The 22560-nt window shown below is 45.0% G+C and overlaps 1 protein-coding gene across 4 annotated transcripts in view; it reads left to right on the top strand.

The window, feature by feature from the left end:
* CARS2 (cysteinyl-tRNA synthetase 2, mitochondrial) overlaps positions 1–22560 on the top strand; it is a 39180-nt gene that overhangs the window by 14812 nt on the left and 1808 nt on the right. For 2 of the 4 annotated variants that reach the window (XM_050897457.1, XM_050897465.1), the window contains exons 8-14: positions 535–668; positions 4993–5060; positions 7785–7851; positions 12953–13091; positions 15115–15238; positions 17199–17297; positions 20903–21163. In XM_050897457.1, the coding sequence (XP_050753414.1) occupies positions 535–668; positions 4993–5060; positions 7785–7851; positions 12953–13091; positions 15115–15238; positions 17199–17297; positions 20903–21163 (892 nt within the window). Of the gene's footprint in view, positions 1–534; positions 669–4992; positions 5061–7784; positions 7852–12952; positions 13092–15114; positions 15239–17184; positions 17298–20902; positions 21164–22560 lie in introns of those variants that run through there. The other 2 variants (XM_050897474.1, XM_050897483.1) reach the window with 2 other exon arrangements.

Here is a 22560-nt window from a genome sequence, read left to right as displayed (position 1 = left end):
CCCGCACTGATGCAGCAGTGCTGTTGGGATGAGAGGGATGGCCTTGGCAGATCAGAGGCACAGATGCTTTCTTTTGACATTATAACAATATAGGACTAAGCATTTTCTGTCATGATTCTGTACAGTATTGCCTGAATTCTTACAGAAAAGGTACAAGATAAAGGATAGTAATACCAAACTTACAGAAATGTTTGTCACTTCGAAGTTGTTAGGTTTGCAGATGAAGGCAGCTGTCTGATACTGAAACTGTAGCAGAACAAGGAAAGGAGATGTGCTGGTTGCCATTTTTTAATCTAAATTAGAAAAATAATTGCTCCTACTAAGGAGAATTGATTGCGGGCAAATATAGGTCCTGTCCATACAAGTTCTGCTGCAGTTTTGGTATCCAAGATCTGTGTAAAGTCTTGGTTTAAAGCTGCAGTCATTAAATTGTACATTCAAATTTATGTTGTTTCATCTTATTCTTTTCTGCGTTTCTTTTTACAAAAAGCTTTTGTAGTGTTCTGCTTACCGATCAGGAAAATATTGTTACAGTGCAGTGTTTGGAAAGCAGCTGGACATCCATACCGGTGGAATAGATCTTGCATTTCCTCATCATGAAAACGAAATCGCACAGTGCGAGGTGTATCATCAGTGTGAGCAATGGGGGAATTACTTTTTGCATTCTGGTAAGTAAAATATTAATCACCTGAGAGGCCTGTACAAATATAATGGCTTGGTTTTTTAGGTTTGGCATTTGTATGGTATGAAAACAGATGCTCTACTACAGTGACCAAGTTTCTGTCCTCACTAAGTGAAGAAACATAAATGAGAGTGAATCTTGAAACTGTAGAATGAATGCCTTTATTAATAAAGCAGGTACAGTGAAATATTCCTGAGTTTCATCTGGGGAAATTCCAAATAATAACAACAGTATATGCATTGCCCATGTACAGTGTTTACTCCTAATTAAAAATGTGGAAAGAAGAGTTTTTCCTGTAGAATCTCCTTCCCTTTCATTTGAGTTTCCTCAAAATTTGAGGGTGCTCTTTTTGATACGCTTTCTTTTTTAGTTGTATTTTGGCTTTAACAGTCCTGCAGGAAGAGGATGAAAATAGCTGATATTTTCTATTTGTGTTTCTGTAGTCCTCCTAAAACCAGGAATTCCTGCTGTCTTAGAACCAGAACCCACAGTATCTGAAGGCAGGGAGCGGAGGTGGCAGGTGGGCAGGTAGCTGATTGTAATGTTTTAAAAGCATTGAGAATAGAATAAACCATTCTTGTTCTCCAACATCTCTCAGCAGCAGTTGCTCGTGGGCTTAAAAATAAATTTTCAGTAGCATGCAGAATAAAATACCCTGCGTTTGTAAATACGGTGAAAGGCTTTTAATCATGATAAGAAAAGACATCCGTACTACTGGAAAATAAGAATGGAGAGAATGCTAAGATACATGAACTGATGAACCAACAAAGCTCACAAAGTTGTCATCCTGCAGAGAAATGTCTGAGCTGGGATGTTTTGTGTGGTTTGAAATGTGGGGGAAGCCTTGTAGGCAGACACTCTGCTGCAGCAGCCAACCACTGGATGTTCTGGGTGTGCAATTCTCATACCTGTAACTATTTAAATTCTCCTGGAAAACTTTTTTTATCCACCAGTAGCATTATGCCTAGTGATGGGTATGAGAAACAAGATTCATGCTGGAGACCAAGTGAGTCAGATGCTTTGGTCTACTCTGGTCAGGCATGGCCATTGGGGTTGCAGGTGGGTAGAGACAAGGAGGTCTGTGACATCTATGGGCTACATAAAGACCAAGTCACTCACCCCTCAGCTCTGCAGAGAAGTGGAGACATTGAGTCTCATGACTGTGATCCCTTAACCCTCTCTAGTGCTCAGACCAACTTCAGTGTCTCTCTGCTTTCCTGTGGAATGTGAGTAACTTGGTATTGGTGTAGCCCGTAGATGTCACAGACCTTGTCTCTTCCCCTAGAAGTGACCTCGCTGGCTATGCCTGACTAAACTGTACGAAAGTGTCTTTTACTTGCTTGGTCTTCAGCATACAATACTGCCTGGCATTGTGTAGAACTGCTTCTTGCTGCCTTTGCACGGTAGTGCTTCAGTGAAGTTTGTGCTGTACAGCGCTTTGAACTACGTTCTTGCCTGATGGTACTAGCGCTGTTCCCGTTGATGGAAACCTTGAAATCTGTTCTTCCTATTGCAGTCATGGTGGTTCTGGCTGGTCAACTGAAGTCGACAGAAAGTCAGGTTCAAGTCTGCAGTCTCTCTTTTTGCTGAACAGTACTTTGTGCAAGATGTCTCAGTGAACTCCTTGAGCTGCTTCTCTGAGTATAAGAGCTGCAGAGTTAAGCCTGTGGTACACTCTGGGAATTACTTGAGCTTTCTTTTTTATATATATTTGTACTGTACGGGATGAATATTGAATTCTAGTTTCAGTTCCCAGTGTAGAGCCTGTTGTAAATCACTAGCAATTGTCCAGAGGCTGGTGCATCCTCCAGGGTGTGCTTTGCTCCTGAAGTGCTGGGGAATTCTCTGTGCTTCCACTGAGATGCACTGGTTACTGCCCGGTGGAGCCTTCTGTTGAAAACCAGTGAATCTGACTTTTCAAGCTTGGAATTGAAACTATAGGGGAAACTAACTAAATAAAGAGGAGTCAATTTTTCTTAAAAAAAAAAAAAAAAAACCAACCCAAAACCAACTTAATTCCAAGGGTAATTTGTACACTGAGGTTCTCTAGGAGCTGACAGATTACATTCGTTATGCCAAAAAATTTTGCTGGAGGATGATAGTGTGAATTATTTAGGGCAAATGAATCAGCTTCAGAAACAATTTATTCTGGTAACAGACTTCAGAATTTTAGCAGGCTCAGAATTGGAGGAGCAATCCCCATTAGAGGAAGAAAATCCCTGCACTGGGGATAAATCTTCTTATAAGGACTTTATTTTTAGACTACTTGTACTCTGGGAAGAACGCCAAGCCAAAGTTACGAAAATCCTTGTATTTTGTGATTCTTTAATGAAATCATTCTAAGTGCTGAAACTCTTGAAGAGGAATGTTGTTTCAAATTCAGATGTTACCTGTACCTTATTAGGAAAACGCAATCAAACTATTTTAAGCTTGGCTGCCTAAAATTAAGTCAGTCAATATTTAGGCACTTTTGCAAAAGAAAAAAAAAATAATCGTACCCAGGCTCTTCCTTCTCCCAGGAGAAGTTTGTTTGTGGGTTTTACTTGAGTTGCAAGAGCTGGAGGGGTCCAGTGTCTCTGACAGTCTGAATGTTCTTACTGAGGGCCCCGAGTTTAATGATGCAGCGGTGAAAATGGCCTCACCTGCTAGCAGTCAGGAGAAATACGATGAAAACAAGACTTTGATCGTAGATTTCTGCTGTAGCTGGTTGCGTATCCATAGATCTCTTGATTCTTTCCTACTCTCCATAGAGTGTGTTGTGCTAACTTAAATTTCCAGGTGGTCGGAGTAGGACTGGAGGTAGCCTTCTTATGGTGAATCCCTGCTGCTTTGAATCGTTGTCAGAAATAGCCAAGAAGTGAAACCAGATGCTTTTCACGTCCAATTACCAGCCCTGAGTGTGTTGCTTTTGTATCCAGACAAGCGTAATGGGGATTTTATCTGCTTGTGGAAGAGAGGGGGTTCCAGACAAGGCTGCAAAAGCAGCGCTGTGCGGAGAGTAGCACAAAATTCAGACAGCTGCTTGGGCTGCTGAGTGAGAAATGCCACCTCTGCCACCACCTGTGAAAACAAAAGCATGATCATACGTTGTCATTGCGGAGCACCCTGAGGCATTGGTAATGCTGGACTGCCAAATCTGAAAGAATGCGGAGTGCTGATGTGGTATTACAGAGTAAGAAAAGTTCGTGCTTAAAAATCTGCCTCTAAGTACGATTAAGTACCTGGATTCTGCAGGTCGCGAAGCACCTGAAAATTGTGTGTTAGTTGTGGGTGCTCGGTAACTTACAGGATTACCCTTTTAGTAGGAGAAGCCGATTAAGGCTTTTAACAACATTTCTGAAATGGTGCTGAGTAGTCTTTTATTGGCTATGTGTTCAACACCTCTCCGGTGCTGTGAATAATTGATGTTTTCCATCAGCGGTGGTGCTGTGGCTAGCACGGATGAGGCCTGGGAGCATACAGCCTGACGTTGCCCATCTCCTGTCTTGCTTCGACAGAACTTTCAGTCCTGAAGCCGAGCTCTACATACTCTCCTAAATGCGATGGAGATAGTTACTGCCTTTTTCCTGTACCACAGCCCTGCAAGCCAACGGTCCATGCGGCTATTGAAAGCTCTAGCAATGCTCAGAGATTGCATTTTAAAATGAGCAAGTCCAAATTAGGCATCATAGCTACATCCCTCCCTCCCCCTTCTTTTTCTGAGTCTCCAAAGTCTGGAGAAATAGGGAATGTGCAGAAAATCCATTTTACACGTAAGGTATTTTGAACCAGCACAGTAAACTTTTGGATTAAAAAAACCAGTGTAACAGCCACCAGCAAGTAATAATTGAGTTTCAAGAATATTGTAATGTGAGATCACTGGAAGATCTTTAAAGGTCTTAAAATGTTTCTGAAAGGTCAAGAGTAACAGGTAAGGTACTTTTCTGTGAAGATTGCAAAGTATTTGCTTGCCTGTTTTTATCAGTTTATTATCAATTCTTAGCAGGGAGACTTTTTGTTTTTTCCTTATTAATGTCTCTGCTCATGGTGGTGGTGTTTTAGTGGTGTTTTTTTTTTTTTTAAAAAAAAAAACATTTTCTTTTCCTATGTTTTAAAATTCACCCAGCGAAAGTTGAGGATGGAGAGGTGTGCAGGACTGTAGGCAAAGCTATTGAAAAATGTTACATATTGCATTGAAACGATTGGCGCATAGCCATCACAGCATGTGCTGCCTCCAGCGTGTCCAGTGTCTCAGTGCAGTCTTTCTCATTCACTCCCTATTCAGAAGCGTGCTCATTTATCCTGATTGATTTTTTTTTTTTTCTCTCTAGGGCATTTGCATGTTAAAGGAAGTCAAGAAAAAATGTCCAAGTCATTAAAAAACTACATAACAATTAAGGTAATCTATTTCTGTGAATTGAAGCAATGTATATTTGTAATATGTAAATATTAATCGCAGCCCTCTTGAGAAAACTTTGGAGTGTGTGCTTACGCTGCAGTGAAAGACCTGAAGCAGGGTGTTTCTCTAGTGCTGGTGTAGCTGTTATTGCGGATCTGGATGTAGGAAACCCGCTCGGACTCAGGGTTTGCTTATAACATGGATCTCGCTGAGCTGAGAGCGTTTGTAGGAGCCATGTTTGCGCCCAATACCAGACTTCTGCATTATAGGTTTACAGTTGGACTCAACAATCTCAAGGGTCTTTTCCAACCTAAATGATTCTGTTCTATAGCGATGGGTTCTTGTCTGTCTGCTCTTAATAGTGCATATGCTTTTGGGACTTAGAAAAGGGCGGACGTTTTTCCTTGTTCTGCTTTAGGTGAAACGGGACGTAGTGTCAGCATTTTGTCAGGAAGCTATTAGGTGTCCTGCAACCGCACTATGCCAGCAGTCTCTCCTATTGTCCTTTATTTTTATACGGTGACCTTGCTGATGCACAGAGTGCTTTGTCTTTTGTTATCCACAAGCCACATGAATATGTCCTGTTTTACTGTGTCCCAAAGGTTTTTTTTGTTTTTGGTTTTTTTTTTTTTTGGTGTAGCCCAGAGCAGGGTTTCTCTGCCAGGCATGTGCACTACAGCTGTGCTTGGTGCTAGGGTGGCTCCCATGATGGCTGACACCTATTGCTAGAAGTGGGTAATTTCCTTCCTTCAGACAAAGCTTGAGAAGCTGTTTCAGCACATATGTTCCCCTTTGCCCTCTTGGAAGACTTAATTAAAATCCCTTCAAAAAGGAGTTCAGTGTGAGCTGCTTTATTCTTAATTCTCCTGATGCTGTCTGGGTACAGTTAAGCCCTGTTTCCCCCAGGAAAATTACCTGTCGCTCACAGTTTTCACAGAAATTTCCCAAGTCTCAGCAGATGTTGTGGACAGGGTAGAGAAATGACCACGAATGCAATGCATGCAGTTAAAAATAACATATAGAAACGTTCCCCTCCATGTCTGCAGTGGGACTTCTTTGTGTTGAGAAAACAAAAACTTCAGGCCCATCTCTCTTCCCTTGTGGGTCTCCACTTTTAATTTCTGCCCTTAGACACAGCTAACAAGTATTAATCCTTCCCTGTAAGTGATTTTCAGTCCAGCAAAACAAATTTCTTCCTATACAGCCTTCCTGCATCTTGAAAGTTAAGCCCTACGTGGAAGTTTTTATGCTCACTCCAAAAGAGGGGAGGCCCGTCCAGGACCTTCCCTGTGGCTGCCTGCATTCCAGGCTGTCACCCAGGCACAGCCACCCTGCATCCTCTGCATCCAGCTGCCCTGTTTTCCCTCCCCCTTGTTCCCTTCTCTGATTTTTTTTTTTTTTTTTTTTGAAATAGCTATTAATTCTGACCCCCAAAACGAAGCACGTTGCGGTAATGCACAGCTGAGCAACCTGCTCTGAAAGAGCTGTGATACCTTCTCTGTACTTTGTTTTTAACGAAGTGCGGAATTAGTTTTCCCACTTCGGATGGTCCTTTCCCAAATTTGAATTTATTTTTGTACTTTACTCATATTGTTCTACCTCTGTATATTAGCGTAAAGCTTCTGGGCACGTTGGGTACACTCAGTTATATAGGGTTTATTTAAAAAAAAACAACAAAAAAACCCCAAAAACCCACCCACCAAACCAAACAGTATCACTGTCTATTTCTTGATTTAGCTTGCCCTGATTGCCTCAGGTATTTCTGTTTCCACTAGAGAGACAGCACATTGCTGACGCTTTGCTACCTTCAGTGTTCAGGCTGGTTTAGTCTGGTAGCAGAAGCTAAATTTTGAAATGTGCACCTTCAAGGAAATGACACTTTCCATATTTTCTCACTTGTACTGTCTTCTCCTTATGATTTTCTATTTCAGTGGCACTTCAGTGTTACAAACTTACCATCACCAATTTGCAAATTAAAAAAAAAAAAGGGGGGGGGGGCAAGAATGCAGTGTTCACAGTCAATCTGCCACAGTGTCCAGCCTTGCTGAGAGCAGAGTTGGAAGTGATTGAATGTTTTATCAGTGTACCTTGCAAGCATTTTAATGGTTCTTTATACTATTAGTATAAATTAGTTACACTAGTAGTAATAGTAGTAAAGCTAGATAAATATTATGGTGAAATTAATGAGGTTTCATAATTAACACAGATAAATTCTAGCAATATTAAAAAAAAATTATTTTTGTTCACTCCCTGTTTTCCTTCATATTCTGGTCCTGCAGAAGAAGTACACTTATTTTCTTTTTCAAGAAATCTTTCTTTTTCATAAAGTTTGCAAAACTCAGGAGCTGTCCTTTCGTGCAAGATTATATCCCAATCTGAGTCTGGTAATTTCAGTTTGTTTTTTTGCAAAGGTCTTTATACAGCGTATGTTTGATCATAATTACAAAGTACTTTTCACTGTCTTATATTTCACATCGTGTGTATGTTTATATCTTGTATATATGTATGCACATCTATCCTATATGGAATTAGATTTTATTTAGTTTAGACTTTAAACCAGTGTTATAGTTTAAAGCTTTATGCCTATCTTAAACTACAAAGATGGGTTATATGTCATGTTAGTTTGTCTGAAATATGCTGTGAAACTAGCGTAAGGGGGGGAACAACGCCTGAAAAAATTGTTTGATATAATGCTAAAGCTGTCTTTTTGTGGGTGGAGTTTAGGATTTCCTGAAGAAATTTTCGTCGGATCAATTCAGGATGTTTTGTTTGCGCAGCAGATACAGCTCAGGTAAGGAAAAAAACCCCCCTTATTTGTTGAGATATGCATAGCTTTCCACGCATGCTTTCCAAGCTGGCGATGCAGAGGTGCGGTGGCGGAGCCGGCTCTCCCTGCAGTGCCTTGCAGTTCCCCTCCGGTGAGTGGAAAGGTCGGCGGTGCTCTGCGGGGCTGCTCTTTGGCTCTCATGTAGAAAAGCATATTTACTGAGCACAGTACATAACCATTCGTCTAAATACCTTCCTGAGCTGCAGTTAATTGCAACTCTCAATTAATTGCACTTTCAATTAATGAATTACCTCCATCTCTAATTTGCATCTGTTGCAGTCACTTGCATTTCAGTCACGATCAGCTGTTTTGGGAGATGTATGTAGGTAGAGCTTTGCCTTATCTTCCCGTAGGGTATGACAAGGGCTTGCTAATAACTTTTTATCTCCCTGCTGTGTTATCATTTTTTGTCCTGTGGAGTTACTGAGTGCTCAAGCAGTTCTGTGGTGCAGTGCAGCTCACTTACACCAGCGCTTGATAACCTAATGATCATCTTAGCCTGGCAAACACTGCTGGTGAGGAGAGGTGTGGGAAATTTTGTCAGCTTCCCTGTCTACACCGTGGTGTTTCCAGCAGGCAGATGCTACTTTGAACTGGAAGAGGTTTTCGTATGGATAGTGTTTTTGCCAGTTTATTGAGGCCTGCCAAAAGCAGATGGTAGTTCCTGAACCACTGCTGGGTCATCTGGCTTGTTGGCCGTCCTGGCATGGTAAGGGGATGGTGGAGCACAGGGCAACACCTGCTGTGTTACTTCAGTGGGTCTCTAGCTGCCTCAGATAAAGCACCTCTAGCAGTGTGACCAGGAGAGCTGGCATGGTTAAGGCTCTGTGGTTTTGCTAGTGTCTGTCAGCGTGCAATGCGCTGCAAGCCTTTATAGACGTGCAGTCATTGGACTGAGAAGTCTTTTTGCTTGTTAATACCTCTAGCTGCTTGCAGGAGCCACGCGCCTGATCTTCCTGGTGGAGCCTTCATCTCCTAAGGCAGCTGAAGGCATTGGGAATGCCATGTATCCCTGAAATATTTCAAAGCATGGGATAGTAAAGAGACTGCTGGTTATTAACTGCTGCCCTCCACTGTGGTAGGAAGGGAGGAGCAGATCCGGGTGGGAGGTTTGCTGCAGAACAAGCCCCCGTTTGGAGCAGGAAAGGGGGCAGGCAGTGGGGAGCACTGCCACCGTAGGGTGAGGTGACAGGATGGTGGCATGCCTGGCTGTTTCAGGGTGATGCCGCAGGACAGTGGCACACCTGGCTCTTTCCTCTGGGTCTCTGTCAGGAGATGAAATATGTTGTGTACATGTAAATGGCTCCCCGGCTGCAGCTGGGGACACTTGGGAGTCTTGAACAAATGTGTATTTAAAACAAAAGAAGAAAAAAAAAAAAGGCTAACACCTACAACACTATCATATATATGTTTGTCCTGTAAACAAAAGCCAAATGGCTGGCAATTTCTAAGCTTGCCTCAGGGCAAGGAATGGCCCTGGAGCCCTGCAGCGGAGGGCTGCCTGCATGCCTTCTCTGCTGCATGTCAGCTGGCTGCATTTGAACCTCTGCGAGAAGGACGTGACCCTTTTTTTGCCTTACTTCTAGGTTAAACACCTTCCTATGATAAAAACAGAGGGCTACCTGTGCGAATATAGGTGGCTTTGATGAAAGGATACGGTGGTGTTATGTCAGAGCATAGTGCCAGTAAGCCAGTCGGCAGATAAGGATTGCTCGAAGGTCTGCTGCGCTTGCCACCTCCACCTTATGAGGTAGGGTGCGGTTATTTGCTGTCCGATAAAGAGTCAGAGTCAGTCCCTGCTGAGCCAGGTATTTACTATGCAGCCTGTCAGTTTGTGTCCCTGCTATCCTGTTCACTTTGGTCTAAAGATAAGTTTACTGCACTCTTTCTCATCTTGCTGTCTGCTTCCTAAGTATTTTTAATAGAAGTGAGATCCCAAGCACCTTCTGTTTATTCCAAAAAAGGTTTTCGTAGCCTAAACCTGTTGATGATGGTTCCTGCCATCCCTGCCTGTGAAGGAGAGCCTTTTGTACTTGCTAAAATCCAGGTTTGGGGGGTCAGGTGATGTTACCGTGATCATTGGATCGAGCCTGTAAAAGATCTTCATAGGCATGTGGATGAGGACAATGCCTGACGGTTGGGAATGGCTCATGCTTGGTGCTGTGGTTTACGCAGATCTTGGGCTTGGAACGGGCCTTTTTTTGTGGTCTGGGCTACCCCCTGCCTGCGTGTGTGCTGACGGACACCTGGGGACAAACACAACTCCAAACTGCCCCAACCACAGAGGGTCAAGGGCTGGAGGGATGCATGCAGGGAGGTGCATGTGTTCATGGGATCCGTGGCGGTCATTGTTGCAGGGAGGATAAAGCTGGATGCCTTGCTCGTGGAAAAGAGGAGAAAAGTCAGAGGGAAGAGGCTTTGATGCAGGACATCTCCCTTCCATAGCATGTCTCTGCAAGGGATCCCTCTGCTCCATCGCCCTCTCTGCCTGCTCAGGCTGGTGTGGTGGAGCTGCTTGGGGTTGAGCTGAGCTCTGCGGGCAGTGGTTGTGATCTGGGCCTTCTGCTTTGGCTGATGCCTCTGGCTGTCCCCTTCTTGGCCTGAATCACCACCCTTGGGCCCACCTGGGGCTGCTGGGAAAAGGTCTTTCCGAGGTGTCACAGGCAGCAGCATGGTGTCCCACCACCAGCGTGCCTGCCAGGCTGCTTCTGGGTGCAGCTTAAAAGGCGAGGTGCCATCTCTGAAGTCCTGTGGGACCCCGCTGTGAGGCACTGCTTTTCCTCTTGGATCTCATCAGCAGTGGCTTTCCTTTATGCAGTTAGGTGGAGGGGCTGTGAGCCTGCTGCAGGCAGCGGGGTTCTGTCCCCAAAATGTTTTCCTGGTCATCAGAACTGCTCCGGTGATGTTGTGAACCGGAATGAACTCTGTAACATTTTGGTCCCTCTGGTCTTTAATTACTTGTTGGTGCTAATAAACATATGTTTTTGTAATTTGATGATGTAGCGATGATGCCCTCAGTGGCAAAGGAGGGAAGGAGTAGGGAGTACGGTGAAGATTTATAGAGCTGGGCTTGCCTGTGCCGCGCTGTGGGTTTGCAGTGCCTGCAGGTGGTGGTTTAGGAGAGTGCTGTGAATCGGGGAAGAAGAATGGCTTTAATCAAAGTGGGCTTCATCAGGGTAAACTTTCATCAAGTATTCCTCGCAGAGTTCCTGCAACCAGGGGAATCAGTTGAGTAATCTTAGTGGATATAAATGATCTCTTTCAATATCTCATTCTTTTCTAAAAGTCTGTACATCGGTCTTTTTAAAAGCTGAGTAAAGCTTAATTTTAAAACCAGTGTTAATGAGGCAGTAATGCAAATTTTAAATTAGACACAAGTGGAAAATCTGACAAATACAGGTCCAGACTTAAGCCTTAGTTATACTGGGGTAAATCCTATGGAAAGTCTTTTTAAACAGTTAGGCTTCTTTGGGATTTAGGCTAATGGAACAGAGATCAGGTCTCACATCTGGCTGCTTCTGCCCTCTTGGATCTGTCACCTTGCTCAGACTGTCTGCTCTAAAGAGCCTGTGCCTGGGCAGCGTTGGGTAATTGCACAAAGCAGTCTGCTGTAACGGGTGCAGGACCAGAGGTGAGACTGCTGTGGAAACTACAGGTGATGCTCAGTGCTGATGAGATTAGGAATGCACTGCAAGCTGTAGTTTGGATGTATCTTAGTGCAGAGGTCAGGCATAAAATGGTGAAGCAATACTGCACTGGCTACGACTGGCGCTTTGATTCAAGTAATCGACGCTGGTGTGATACTGTGGGAAGGAATGCATTTAAACTTAGGCCTGTCCTTGGTGGACACAACTTCCATCAAAGTCAGGTGAGCTGTCTCGTGTGGGGTCTGAGTGCTCTTCTACAGAAAATTGCATGTTACTGTACAAATAAAAAAATCGCCTCAAAAAACTGCTGATGGCAGCTCGCAGTAAAAGTGACAGGGGGCCAGTACAGCACCTGCGCTTCTGAGGGCGTAGGCAAGGCGAGAGGAGCCTGCTTAACCCTAAGCCAGCAGAAATGGATGCTGATAGTTCCCGAAGCGCAATTGCCTGCCAAAGCTAGAGTCCTGCTGAATGCAGTGAGGGTGTCCGTGTGCACGGGTGCCATGTTAGTGGGGGGGCTGATGTCATCTTTCCAGTTGGTGGAAGAGAAGCACTGTAGGGTTAGGGTATAGCAGATCTCATCATAAAGCAGAGCTCTGCTTAGGATGTAATGAATCGTTTACCTTAAGGTTTTATCTTTCTTTCCAGTGACTGTAAGAGGCTTAGATGTAAGTAAGTTGGGTGTGATGAATCACATTCCAGACATGCCCTTATGAGTTTATGCAATTTGTATTTTCTCTAATAGTCACCTTTGAAAATTGATATGGTCAGTTTAGCTTTGATATTGTGAGGGAATTGTATATCTAGTGCAGAATCTAGACTGCAAAATTTTAGGTCCATCTAGATTTTAGATACTGGTGAAGCAGCCCTTTAACTATAAGTGCCTGTATTCCTCACTGAGTCAGTGGTGAGGGTTAGGTCTCTTTGGAGACTTAGACCTCTTTGGAGGTCTCCAAATACAGATCGTGTCTACCTAAATTATAATAGGAGCTAAATTAGAAGCGAGAGCAAAGGTATGTCTTGCCAACTTAAATCTGAGGGGACGCTTAGAAATATATCCAGTGCAAATGCTTTGGAGTAATAACTTCATAGAGAGATTCAATAATGGAAAAAAAAAATTGAAGTCAAATAGCTGTTGCTTCAGTCAGCTTACAGACACTTTTTGAATCGTTCTGATACCTTTCCAGTAGGTTATACTTTGTCATATGTAATGATTGTCTTTTTATATTGATTTAATTCACCTAGTGCGCATGAAGAATGGAGTTTTTAATTAAATGTGCAATTAATTGTAAGAAAAGTTTGCTTTGACAAATAATAACAAACTTTCCTGGAATGACTTCATCTCAGAATATTGTTCCTATGTATGACAGACAACATCCTCTCTATCCTAACGCCTGAATAATTTTTTTTTTTCCTCTTAGCAATAGAATTTAGTGATGAGAGCATGGATGATGCAAAGCACCTTCTTCAGGCAATCTCCTCATTTATTAGTGATGCAAATGCTTATATAAAAGGACAGCTGGTATGTGACCCTGTTAGAGAAGACATACTGTGGGAAAGGTAAGTGCACCTCCTGTATCTTAAAGATTGTGATTATGCAAGAAATAGTTCGGTGACAGGCTCAGACGGCTGAACAGTGTAGTGTTCTGAGTTCTGTTTAAGAAGCAAGACTGAGAAGCAGTCTTCCCTGCCAGCCCTCACCAAGGGCAGCTTTTTTTTTTTCTTCTAGCCAGCTGCTTTTCCTCATAGTCTGCTACGCTTAGTTCATTGTATTTTTAAAATCCGTGTTATTTATCTAGTGTGCCTGTCTTAACACAGGCATCTTTGTCCTTTTTGAGTGATGTAGACGGCAAAGCTGTGACTGAAGTTGTGAGGCTACCCGGTTCGTAAGTAGAACTGTGCATTAGCGACTGAAGAAGAAAGAGGACGACTGGGAAGTAATATGGCTTGGGCACGTGAGCTTGTAATCAAGCTGGCTGCCACTGTGGTGTGCAGCAGAGGAGAGAAGGGGTTACTAAGAAACTGGCCAGGGGCAGAGATGTCACAGGGAGAGAAGAAATTATGGTTGTTGTGACCCTGACAGTGACGAGAACCTTCTTTGGAGTCTCTTAGGAAAATCAGATCATCTTCCAGGAGAGAGACATGCTGTGTGTTGGGTGCAAAGCTGAGAAGATGAGCACAGTGCTCTGGAATTGGGGTAGGAAGGGTGCTGAGCACCCTGAAGCGACGTACGTGCAGGCAGCTCTGGGACGTAGGGTCAGAGGGGGAAATGGCCTGTGCTGTGGAAGTGAGAGGTGGCTTCCTTGTGGTGCAGGCACCTCACTGTCGGGGAGCTTGTGGCTCCACGGACCAAGGCTTGCAAGGGGCACTGGAACGTGTTACAGGGAAGTGGAGCTGAATTAACTAGTTGTGGTATTTGGCAAAAGCAAGTCCTTCAGCAGGAGGCTGCGGGAGACCTGTTGGTGAGAGATAAGGCCGAGAGACGTGAGGCACGTGGGGAAGTTGAAATGGATTGTCAGTGGGGGACGTGTGGGAGGGCACAACTTGTGTATCAGTAGATGTAAAAACAACCAAAATGAAACAGAGCTCTTAATTAGGAAAGTGGTCGATATTCAGCAGAGAGGGGGAAGCTTGCAGGGGAGAGTGGTAGGAGGAATGAGTTAAGGCAGCAACCATCTGATACCTGAGGGGAGGCAGGCATTCCAGGCAAAAACACTCAGAAACAGGCAAAACAGGGTTCAGGAGGGCCCCAGAGGTGCTAGGATAGCTTGAGGTTCCCCAGGTAACCCTGCTCCCTGCGCTTTATCGTGAAGCAGCATCCTTGGGTCAGTGCTATCGAGGTCCAGTTTGCCTGGCTGCGAACACGAGCGTGCCGCCAGCAGCTCTTTGCAGCTCGCCATCGATTCCTCCTGCTGTCCTCATCCTCCCGCTCAAAGCGGCTGCAGCGGGTGGCACTGGTTCTGCGGCGATGAGTGCTGGTTGCCCGCTAGCTTTTGGCACTGTTATGCGAACGGTCCCACCAGACCTTTCCATCTGGGCCAAGCCGAGTGGAGTCCCAGGGCTGGGATTGGGCTCGCCTGGGAAATGAGGAAGCAGCACCCGCTTCCGAGCCGGATCCTGCCAACAGGACTCCTGGCCGACCCCGAGGCAGCTCTCTTGCCAGGCACTGGAGTGATGCGCGTGACGTGGCTTCGGAAGAGAAGCATGCCGTTAGCATGAAAAACGGGCTGCTGGAAAAAAAAAGAACTTAGCAAAATCTTTAATGTGCTTAATATCAACCTCATTTTCCATCTGTTTTTAGATGATTAAGGCAAGCCTTGCTCTGCTGTTGTTGGCTCCTGTGATTAACCACGTATTTATTGAACGGATGTAGCACTTTGGATTTTGACATGCATCGAGTTTTTCCCCTCGCAGCTGAAAGACGTATTCTCCCTCATCAGCGTAGCATCGCCCATCATAGGACAGCTAGGAAGGAAATGACAGTGTCCTTTCGATGACTCCCTCTGGCTGAATAGCTGATGAATTCAGCGTACCTCTGGCATCTTGTTTGTCTTATCTTAAATGTTACCTTTTCTTCTTGAAGGCTAGCCAACACAAAAGTAACCGTGAAGGCTGCGTTTGCAGATGACTTTGACACCTCCAGGGCTGTTGCAGCAATTATGGACCTCATTCACCATGGCAACAGACAGCTTAAGGCTGTTACTAAGGTAACCCATTAGGATACAGAGATCAGAAAATGACAGCTGTCCACTGTCCTACTGTTTAATGCAGACAGATTAGTTTATTGTTCACATAAGAAACCAGCAGAAACAAAGGTCCATAAATTGTTGACCTTAATGGTGCCCATTTGTCCTGACCGTATCGCAGGAATTGTGTACGGCTATTGTTTTGTGCTTCGTTGTGTCCAAAGGATGTTTCTTTCCTGCTGCCCTGTATTATTTATACCTAAGGTTTCTGAAAGGCCTGAAGCCGTTGTGGCATGCTGCTAATTTTAGTTTTGTGTTCTTACCCTGCTTCTTTGCTTAATATCCATGCACAGAAATCAACCTAAATTGGGAAATGGGGGGTGGTGGTTGCTGCGGGGGCTTTGGCAGGCAGTCCCAGGTGCACGGGGCAGTCATGGTGGCGAGTTCAGCTTTGGGGACCGAGTGGCTTCTGCTGATGGCAAATTATAACTGTGGCCTCAGCATGCCTGCGTGAGTCTGTCTTCAGATGGCTTTTGGCAAATTGAGGCCCTATTAAGATCTCTTGATGCTGACACAAAGGAGGCATCTGGTGAGGACAAGACCTGAGCAGTAAACACAGTCTGAAGCACTTCTGGGTCTCGTTTTACCAACAGCTCCCTTTCTCGCTCAAGGCGAGCAGCTCAGCCTTGTTGCTGTGCTCCTTGATTGCTGGTGTCCACCATGTTTGTACTGTAAAAGAAATGTTGAGGACGTAGTAATAACTGATTTTAAGAGAGAATTTGCCTGTTGGTTTAGAAATCCTGCCTCCTCCTGGTCCTGTTTTGGCACTGGCTTTAAATTCTGTCCTTAGCCTTATCTTTACAAAATGGCTCTCTGAGAGAATCCCTGACCCGAGCCAGTTTGCAGCAGGGATCTGTAACAGCATTACCGCTCCTAAATACAAGTAGCCTCATCTTGCCAGTCATTGCTCCTTTCCCCTGAATTCCTTCTGTCGGTCGTTTTGTTGAGAATTGGGTGGGGTATTTGCGGGGCAGCTGACTCAGATTTCTGGTTGTGGTGGTGGAGCTTTTCTGGGTGCAGCCCAGCTGTCTGAGCGTTACCTCTTACTGACTGTGTGCGTAGTTTTTCTCCTTAAGAACTGTGAGTAAATTCACATAAACATAACTACTCATTCCTCTCTCTGACCTTCTTGCCATTCTTACCTTAGTTGGCACGTTCCTGTTTCTTTCCCTCAGCGGTCCACTTCAGCTCCTTCCAGTTCACATCTTTTGCAAATTTTAGGTTATGGCTTATCTCAGGCCCTAACGGAGATGTCAGATAAAATCCAGCTGCTAATTTGGTTATGTATGTCATCACTCTCTTTTTTAGGCAAGTGCTTCTCAGTCTATCATTTGATCTTGATTTTAAATTTTTTTTGGTGAAATAAATATGGAGGAAAGAAAGAAATACATGTGTTCTTAAAAACACTATTCTGTTGCTGCTGCTGGTGGTTGCTGGTGCTACCGGGGCTTGACAAAATGCCATAAGCTATCTCAAAGCAGTCTTCACGTTGTTTAAATCAATAAGACACTCAAAAAAGGATTTGGGTTTTTTTAATCATTTATTTTATAGGTGCCCTTGAAGCTGGGATTTTGTTCTTTTATTTTGTTTTCATACACACAGCCCTTTCATGCCCAGAAGTGCTATTTTTAGGTCTAATTTACTGCGCACGTGTAATGCGTGGCAGCTTCACACATCTCTTCTCCTCGCTGCGCATGCTGGTAATAAGCTCTTCCCCTCCCCTGTTTACTTAAATCTTTTCCCTTTGTGTTGTGAGGTGCTTTTATATCTCTGTAGAAGTTCCCATCTGGGCAGGTGTTACTGGTGGAGGTAGATCTATATAATTAGTAATAGTTTTCCCTTGTGAACTAGGCTACAGAGAGATGCTGAGTTCTGTAATATGTATTGACTGGACAATCTCTTTTGAGTGTTTTTTAAACAGGATGCTGGATCTCCTAGAAGCTCTGTTGTGTATGGAAGCATTATTTCCTATATAGAAGGCTTTTTTAATGCCCTTGGGATGTCCTTTGGAGAAAGACAGGTACGAAACATCTCTTCTATGTGCACTAGTATATGGTAGCAGCACCAGCATTATGTTTTATAGAACACTTTCCAAAAGCGTCAGATGTAACAAAGTTATTTATGGTATTAGTAAACCTTTCTGCACCGCTTGCAGTTTCTGCCGTGATGTCTTAGGAGAGCATATGAGCAGGTGGATCAAAGTGTGGGCTTTTTTCTTCTCAGAGGTACTCCCGTGTGACTTCTGCAGCAATTGTGCTGCAGGAATGAAAGTCTAAGGGATGAAACAAGAAAAAGTTAGCATTGGAGGCCTTTAAGTTGGTCCCGTTATGTCTCTGGCTTTCCCCCGGCTCTTCCTCTTCTTTCTGATGGTTGCACCCAGGCTGACTTGGATAGCTGTACGAATATTTGCAGTTGTGACCTCCCTGCACAGCAGGAGCTGGGGTCCAGCTCCTCTGCAGAAAGCCAGGGTGCGGGGAAAGGGGCTGCTCTGCTGTGAGCTGTGGTAGAGTGTGGGGAGGGGAGGGCAGCAGTGGGGGGCCCATTATTGGAAATACCTTAAATATCCTCTAGTGCTTGGAAAGGTGGGAATGGGGAGGGGAAAAAAAAAAGGAGAGAAAAGCTCAAAGCAAAGTACTGCACGGGGAAGAAAGTGATAAATATGGAGGTGATATCCTGATGTATGGAAGGGGAGCATTTAAAATGACACACGGTGTTGGAGACTAGCAGGCTGTTCTGTGGTCCTCTCCTGCTTGAATCTGGAGCTGAATACCAAGAAGTTGAAAACCTTCTTTAGAGAAACTGTTATGCAAAAATTTCTTTTGGGGAGGGGGAGAAGAGGATAAGAAAATGTGAATAACCTTATTCATCCTTTGAAAGTGAGGCAGTATAGCAATAAATGCATTTATTTACTTTACCTCTTTGTGGATTTTTCCACAAAACTTCTTTCAAAACAGTGGTTGGATGTGATTTGGCTGTGTATTACTCCTCATAACCCGTGGTTTGTCATGTTAATTTTTAGTGGCGTACTAAACACTTACATTTGTCTGTAAGTTGGATGGCAAAGTCATTCCTCCAGATTCTGGGCTGTCTGTATGCAGGTGCCTGCTGCACCTACATTTTTGCTGAAACAAGTGTCTGAATGCTTTTCTTTTTTGTATGCTGTGCTAGTTTCTCTGGGGCAGCAGGGTCAGCAGAAGACGTTGGTGCGAGGTAGGCAGGCAGGCAGGAGCAGCACGTCAGACTCTTCTCTGTCCCTCTGCTCTTTCAGCTTCCAGTAAATGAATCAATCAAAATCTTCATCAGAAAGGTCTGTGGGCTGCCGCAAGCTAGTAAATAAAATGGTGCAGGGATTGTTCTCTGACCTTGAGACCAGCCACAACAGCTCAGCGTCCAAACTATCTTGCCCCTTAGCCAGGTGGCCCCGGGCATGCAGCTTGCCGGGAGCAGTCCCTGACCACCGCAGGTCCCGGCATGTGGGCTGTCTGGGAGTGGGCTAGCTGGCCTGGCTGCTGCTGTGCTAACAATTTCATGTAGAGGCTACAGGGAGCGGTGTTTGGGCCCTCTTCATTTGGATTTTTGCATATAGCCTGGGGGTCTGTCTTGCTCTTAGGATGGGATTAATCTCAGCTAATTAGCCTTACAGTCTAATGTAGCTGCCTGTGCTTCTGCAGTAGCCAGTGGAGAAAGAGGCACCGCTAACAGACAGTCCATCTTAGTCTGGTGGTTGTATAAAATAAGACTGCCTGTCTCTCTCTCTCTGCATTGGCAAGAGAAGGAGCCTGGACAGCCACAGGCAGGTAAGATGAATCAGCCTGAAAAGACGATGGGTGGAAACCATCGTGCCTGTTTTAGAGCTGGGGAGCAAAGGTGAGGGCTTTTGCTCTGCCGAGGAGCGCTGTATTGCGGGCGCAGCCGGGGGCAAACAAGTGGTCACCTGTGGGGTAGACAAGGGCCAAATTTCCATACAGAACTTCTTATAAGCTCTTCGGATTGGTTGGTACTGCAGGAAAAGAAATCAGAGATCAGCCCTGAGAGGCTACACTGTGTTTTACGTGGAAATCAGATCAGTTCATCTCCTAAAGTTGCCCCTCCTTTTGGAGGATCTTGCCTTGTGTTAGGAGTAGGTGCCTGGTTTGAACTTTGGCAGTGGTGTTTGTAGGTGTTTCTTGTAGTGGTGTTTCGTGTTCCCCTCATCATTTGTGTTTCCGCTCCCTTCTGTATTTAAGCATTTAACCTTGTCTTTTACCTGCCCCAGGTTTTGATGGAGCATTTCTGCACTTAGATTTATTACCTTCTTCAATCTCATAAACTTCTTCTTTAGTATGTTTAAACGTTTTGAAAGTTTGGGGAATTTGCTGCCTTTTATGATTGTGGAGAGCACTGAGCACCTCACACTCTGTCTTCAATAGCTTCCCCCTCACCTCCTTCTCCTTCTCCTCTTTGTTTGCTTCAGTCAGTGACCTCTGAAACTACTCCCTTTCATTTCCATCCTGCTGTTCGGTGACTAAATACAGTCCCTTCTGGCTTTAATTACTCAGCTGCTCTTCTGCTCCCAGTCGAGCGTCACTGCCAGCAACTTTGCCCCCTGGCCTTGGTGTGCTTTACATTTCACTGCTCCGTTGGCTGCTCCCCCTCTTGTGTCTTCGTGATAAAAATACCGCAGTGGCGTTTTCTTGTTTGTTGGAGGTTTGTCCTTTTCCTCCCCCCTTAGGAGTTTGCCTCTAATGAGAAACAGGGATGGTTTCTCTGCAGAGAGTGAGACCAGGAGCCTGGCTGTGCCAGCGCCGAGGAGCGGCCTTCCCCTTCTGCTAGCACCTGAGCTCCCGTCCCAGCAGCTGTCGGAGCGGGACCCTCTAGGAGGAGCAAGGCTGTTCCCTTCCCATGGTGTTGACCACAGAGACTTCTGCCAAGCCAGAGGAGGCCAAGGAAGCTTGGAGCTGGCTGAGGGAAGGAGAGGGCCAGGCAGCAGCCAGAGAACACCTACTGTGTGCGATGGCTGCTGCTCAGTCAGCTCTTTTTTGGGTAGCTGAAACTTTGGATAGATAAAAGTTCAGTGGATTTGGGGAGGTTTTCTGTAGATGCAAGGAGAAAGAGTAGTCTAGACTTAAAGCCAAAATACTTACTTTTCCTGGTTTGTGTTTCCTGAAGAAGGTCTGGAGCTCAAAGGCAGAGTCAGGGGCTGATGCGCTTTCTAGCTCTGCAGACGTTTACAGCCAAGAGGCTGTCTGAGCTGGTGGCTGGGTTTCCCTTGCTGTGTCGGATGGCTGTTGCCAGGCCTTTCTTCCATTAATTTGTCTTATCCCTTTTTAATCTATGCACGCTTCTGGCATCTTGGAGGTTTCCTGTGGCAATGAGTTCCACAGTTGGGTTATGCAGCACGTTATGTTCACGTGAGAGCCCTCTGCTCCAAGATGGACACTTTGCTGTGTGGGAATATGCTGAACTACTTTCAAGTATGACTCCACTGTAACTTTTTGTCCGCTGCTAGTGAGATTGTGATCGTACCAATATATGGAAGGTGCACAACCAAGAGAGGCGACAAGGCCTCAGTGTATGCTACTGAGTTGGGGTTGATTTTTTTAAATTGTTCTCAGATGTTTGTAAAGCAACCTGTTTGATTTCTAGGTGGCTCTGGGAGGAGACAACTCTGCTGTGCTCTCTAACGTCATCGACGAGCTTGTCAGGTTCCGTGCGAAGGTCCGTCATTACGCGCTCGCTCTGCCGGAAGCAGCAGAAGCTGTGCCAATGGAGGGTGCCGCGGGAGCCGAAGGATCGAAACAAGAACAGAAGGAAAAGAGGCAGCAGTTAATGCGGGAGAGAAAACCCCTCCTGGAGGCTTGTGACAGTCTGCGTGGAGACCTTGCTGCCTTTGGAATCCACATAAAGGTAGAAGACAGTGACCCTCTTTGTGAGACCGTTAGTCATTTTTTAAGACAGCGTTTATTTTTGCCCTTCGTGCCCCTTCGGCAGCTTTTGGTGGTGTGCCCTGCTCCCTGTACGACTGCAGTAGCAGGAGGCTGAAGTTAAGCCTTTGCCTGGTTGTGCTGCTAGCTGCCTCTTCTGCTCCCCCTCAACCTCGTGTCTCCATGCAAGCTGTAGCTACTTCTGCAGTTACTAAGGGTGTGTTATTTAGCCACTGAAAATCCTGTAATATTCAGAAATCCCTAAGTTGCCCAAGTTCAATCCAGAAGGAAAGGTATAAGTAATGTGTGCAATCTTTAAAAAGATTGCAGAGGAACTGGAAAGTAAACTGAGATGACTTATGAAAATAATTCCTTCCCTCTACCCTCCCCACATTCCCCCACCAAAAATGGCTTAAGTCCTCACGAGAAAGCCTCTTCCGTCTTCAGCACCTCCATTCCCAACTGTTCCCGAGCCGTAAGTAGTGTGCCTGATTCCTGTACCACTCCTCTCTCCACCCTGCTGTCTACATTTAGCCTATACCTAATGCCACTGCTCTTTCACTTTTCCATTACCCCAATGGTGTCTCCTGCTCAAGAGAAATCCTTCACTGGCTTACTGTCTCCTCCTGGTTTCAAGATGCTATGTTACTTGTTTAACGGGTGCTGCTTCTTCCAGTTCCTCTTGCTTCACTGCCCTTCTCACCTCCACTCCAGCCCTTGTTGGGTCAGCATTGCTCCTTACACGCAGAATAATCCTCCACTTCCCAGCATCTTTCTCCCTCTCCCCAGTTCACGCTGCTCGTTTTTTTTCCCCTCACTCGGGAGCTGAGCCTTGCGTAGTCTCCTTGCATCATTTTACCAATGGGAGGATATAAAGCACAATGACATTAGGGAGTGACAGCATACATCCTCTTTAATTGCTGAACGTGAGAGCTGTCATTTGTCAACACACCTATTAAAAGCAAATATGAAGTGTGGTCAGCTGTCTCATCATCTCAGATGAAAGCGAGCGTGCTGATACAAACTGGGGCGAGGGCCAAAGCGCAGTGGTGGTGAGCTACAGCTGTGAAAGCAAAGGGAGACTGTGGGAAGTTGGAACATCTGCTTCCTTAACTTGTTTGTACATAGCTAAATCCTCGCTCCACTTATCTGTCAAGAAAGTTTGCAAATCCAAACAACTGCGCTGAGACAAAGTCTTGGAGAAGACGACTCCCTTTTCATCTATTTGGCAAAACGGCCACAGCCCCACCTCCACCCTTTTGAAGATTTGTTTTGGTTTGGTTTTAAAGTGATTTACTGACATTTAATAACCTCCTAGAAATTGGCCTTAGCCAGGATTCAGCCCATTCCATTTATTTCCTTTTTTTTTTTTTTTTTTTT

The sequence above is a fragment of the Gymnogyps californianus genome, chromosome 1, assembly GCF_018139145.2.
Source record: "Gymnogyps californianus isolate 813 chromosome 1, ASM1813914v2, whole genome shotgun sequence".
NCBI lineage: Eukaryota > Metazoa > Chordata > Aves > Accipitriformes > Cathartidae > Gymnogyps > Gymnogyps californianus.
The sequence above is the reverse complement of the archived record's forward strand: the minus strand, read 5'-3'. Positions and strand labels throughout refer to the sequence as shown.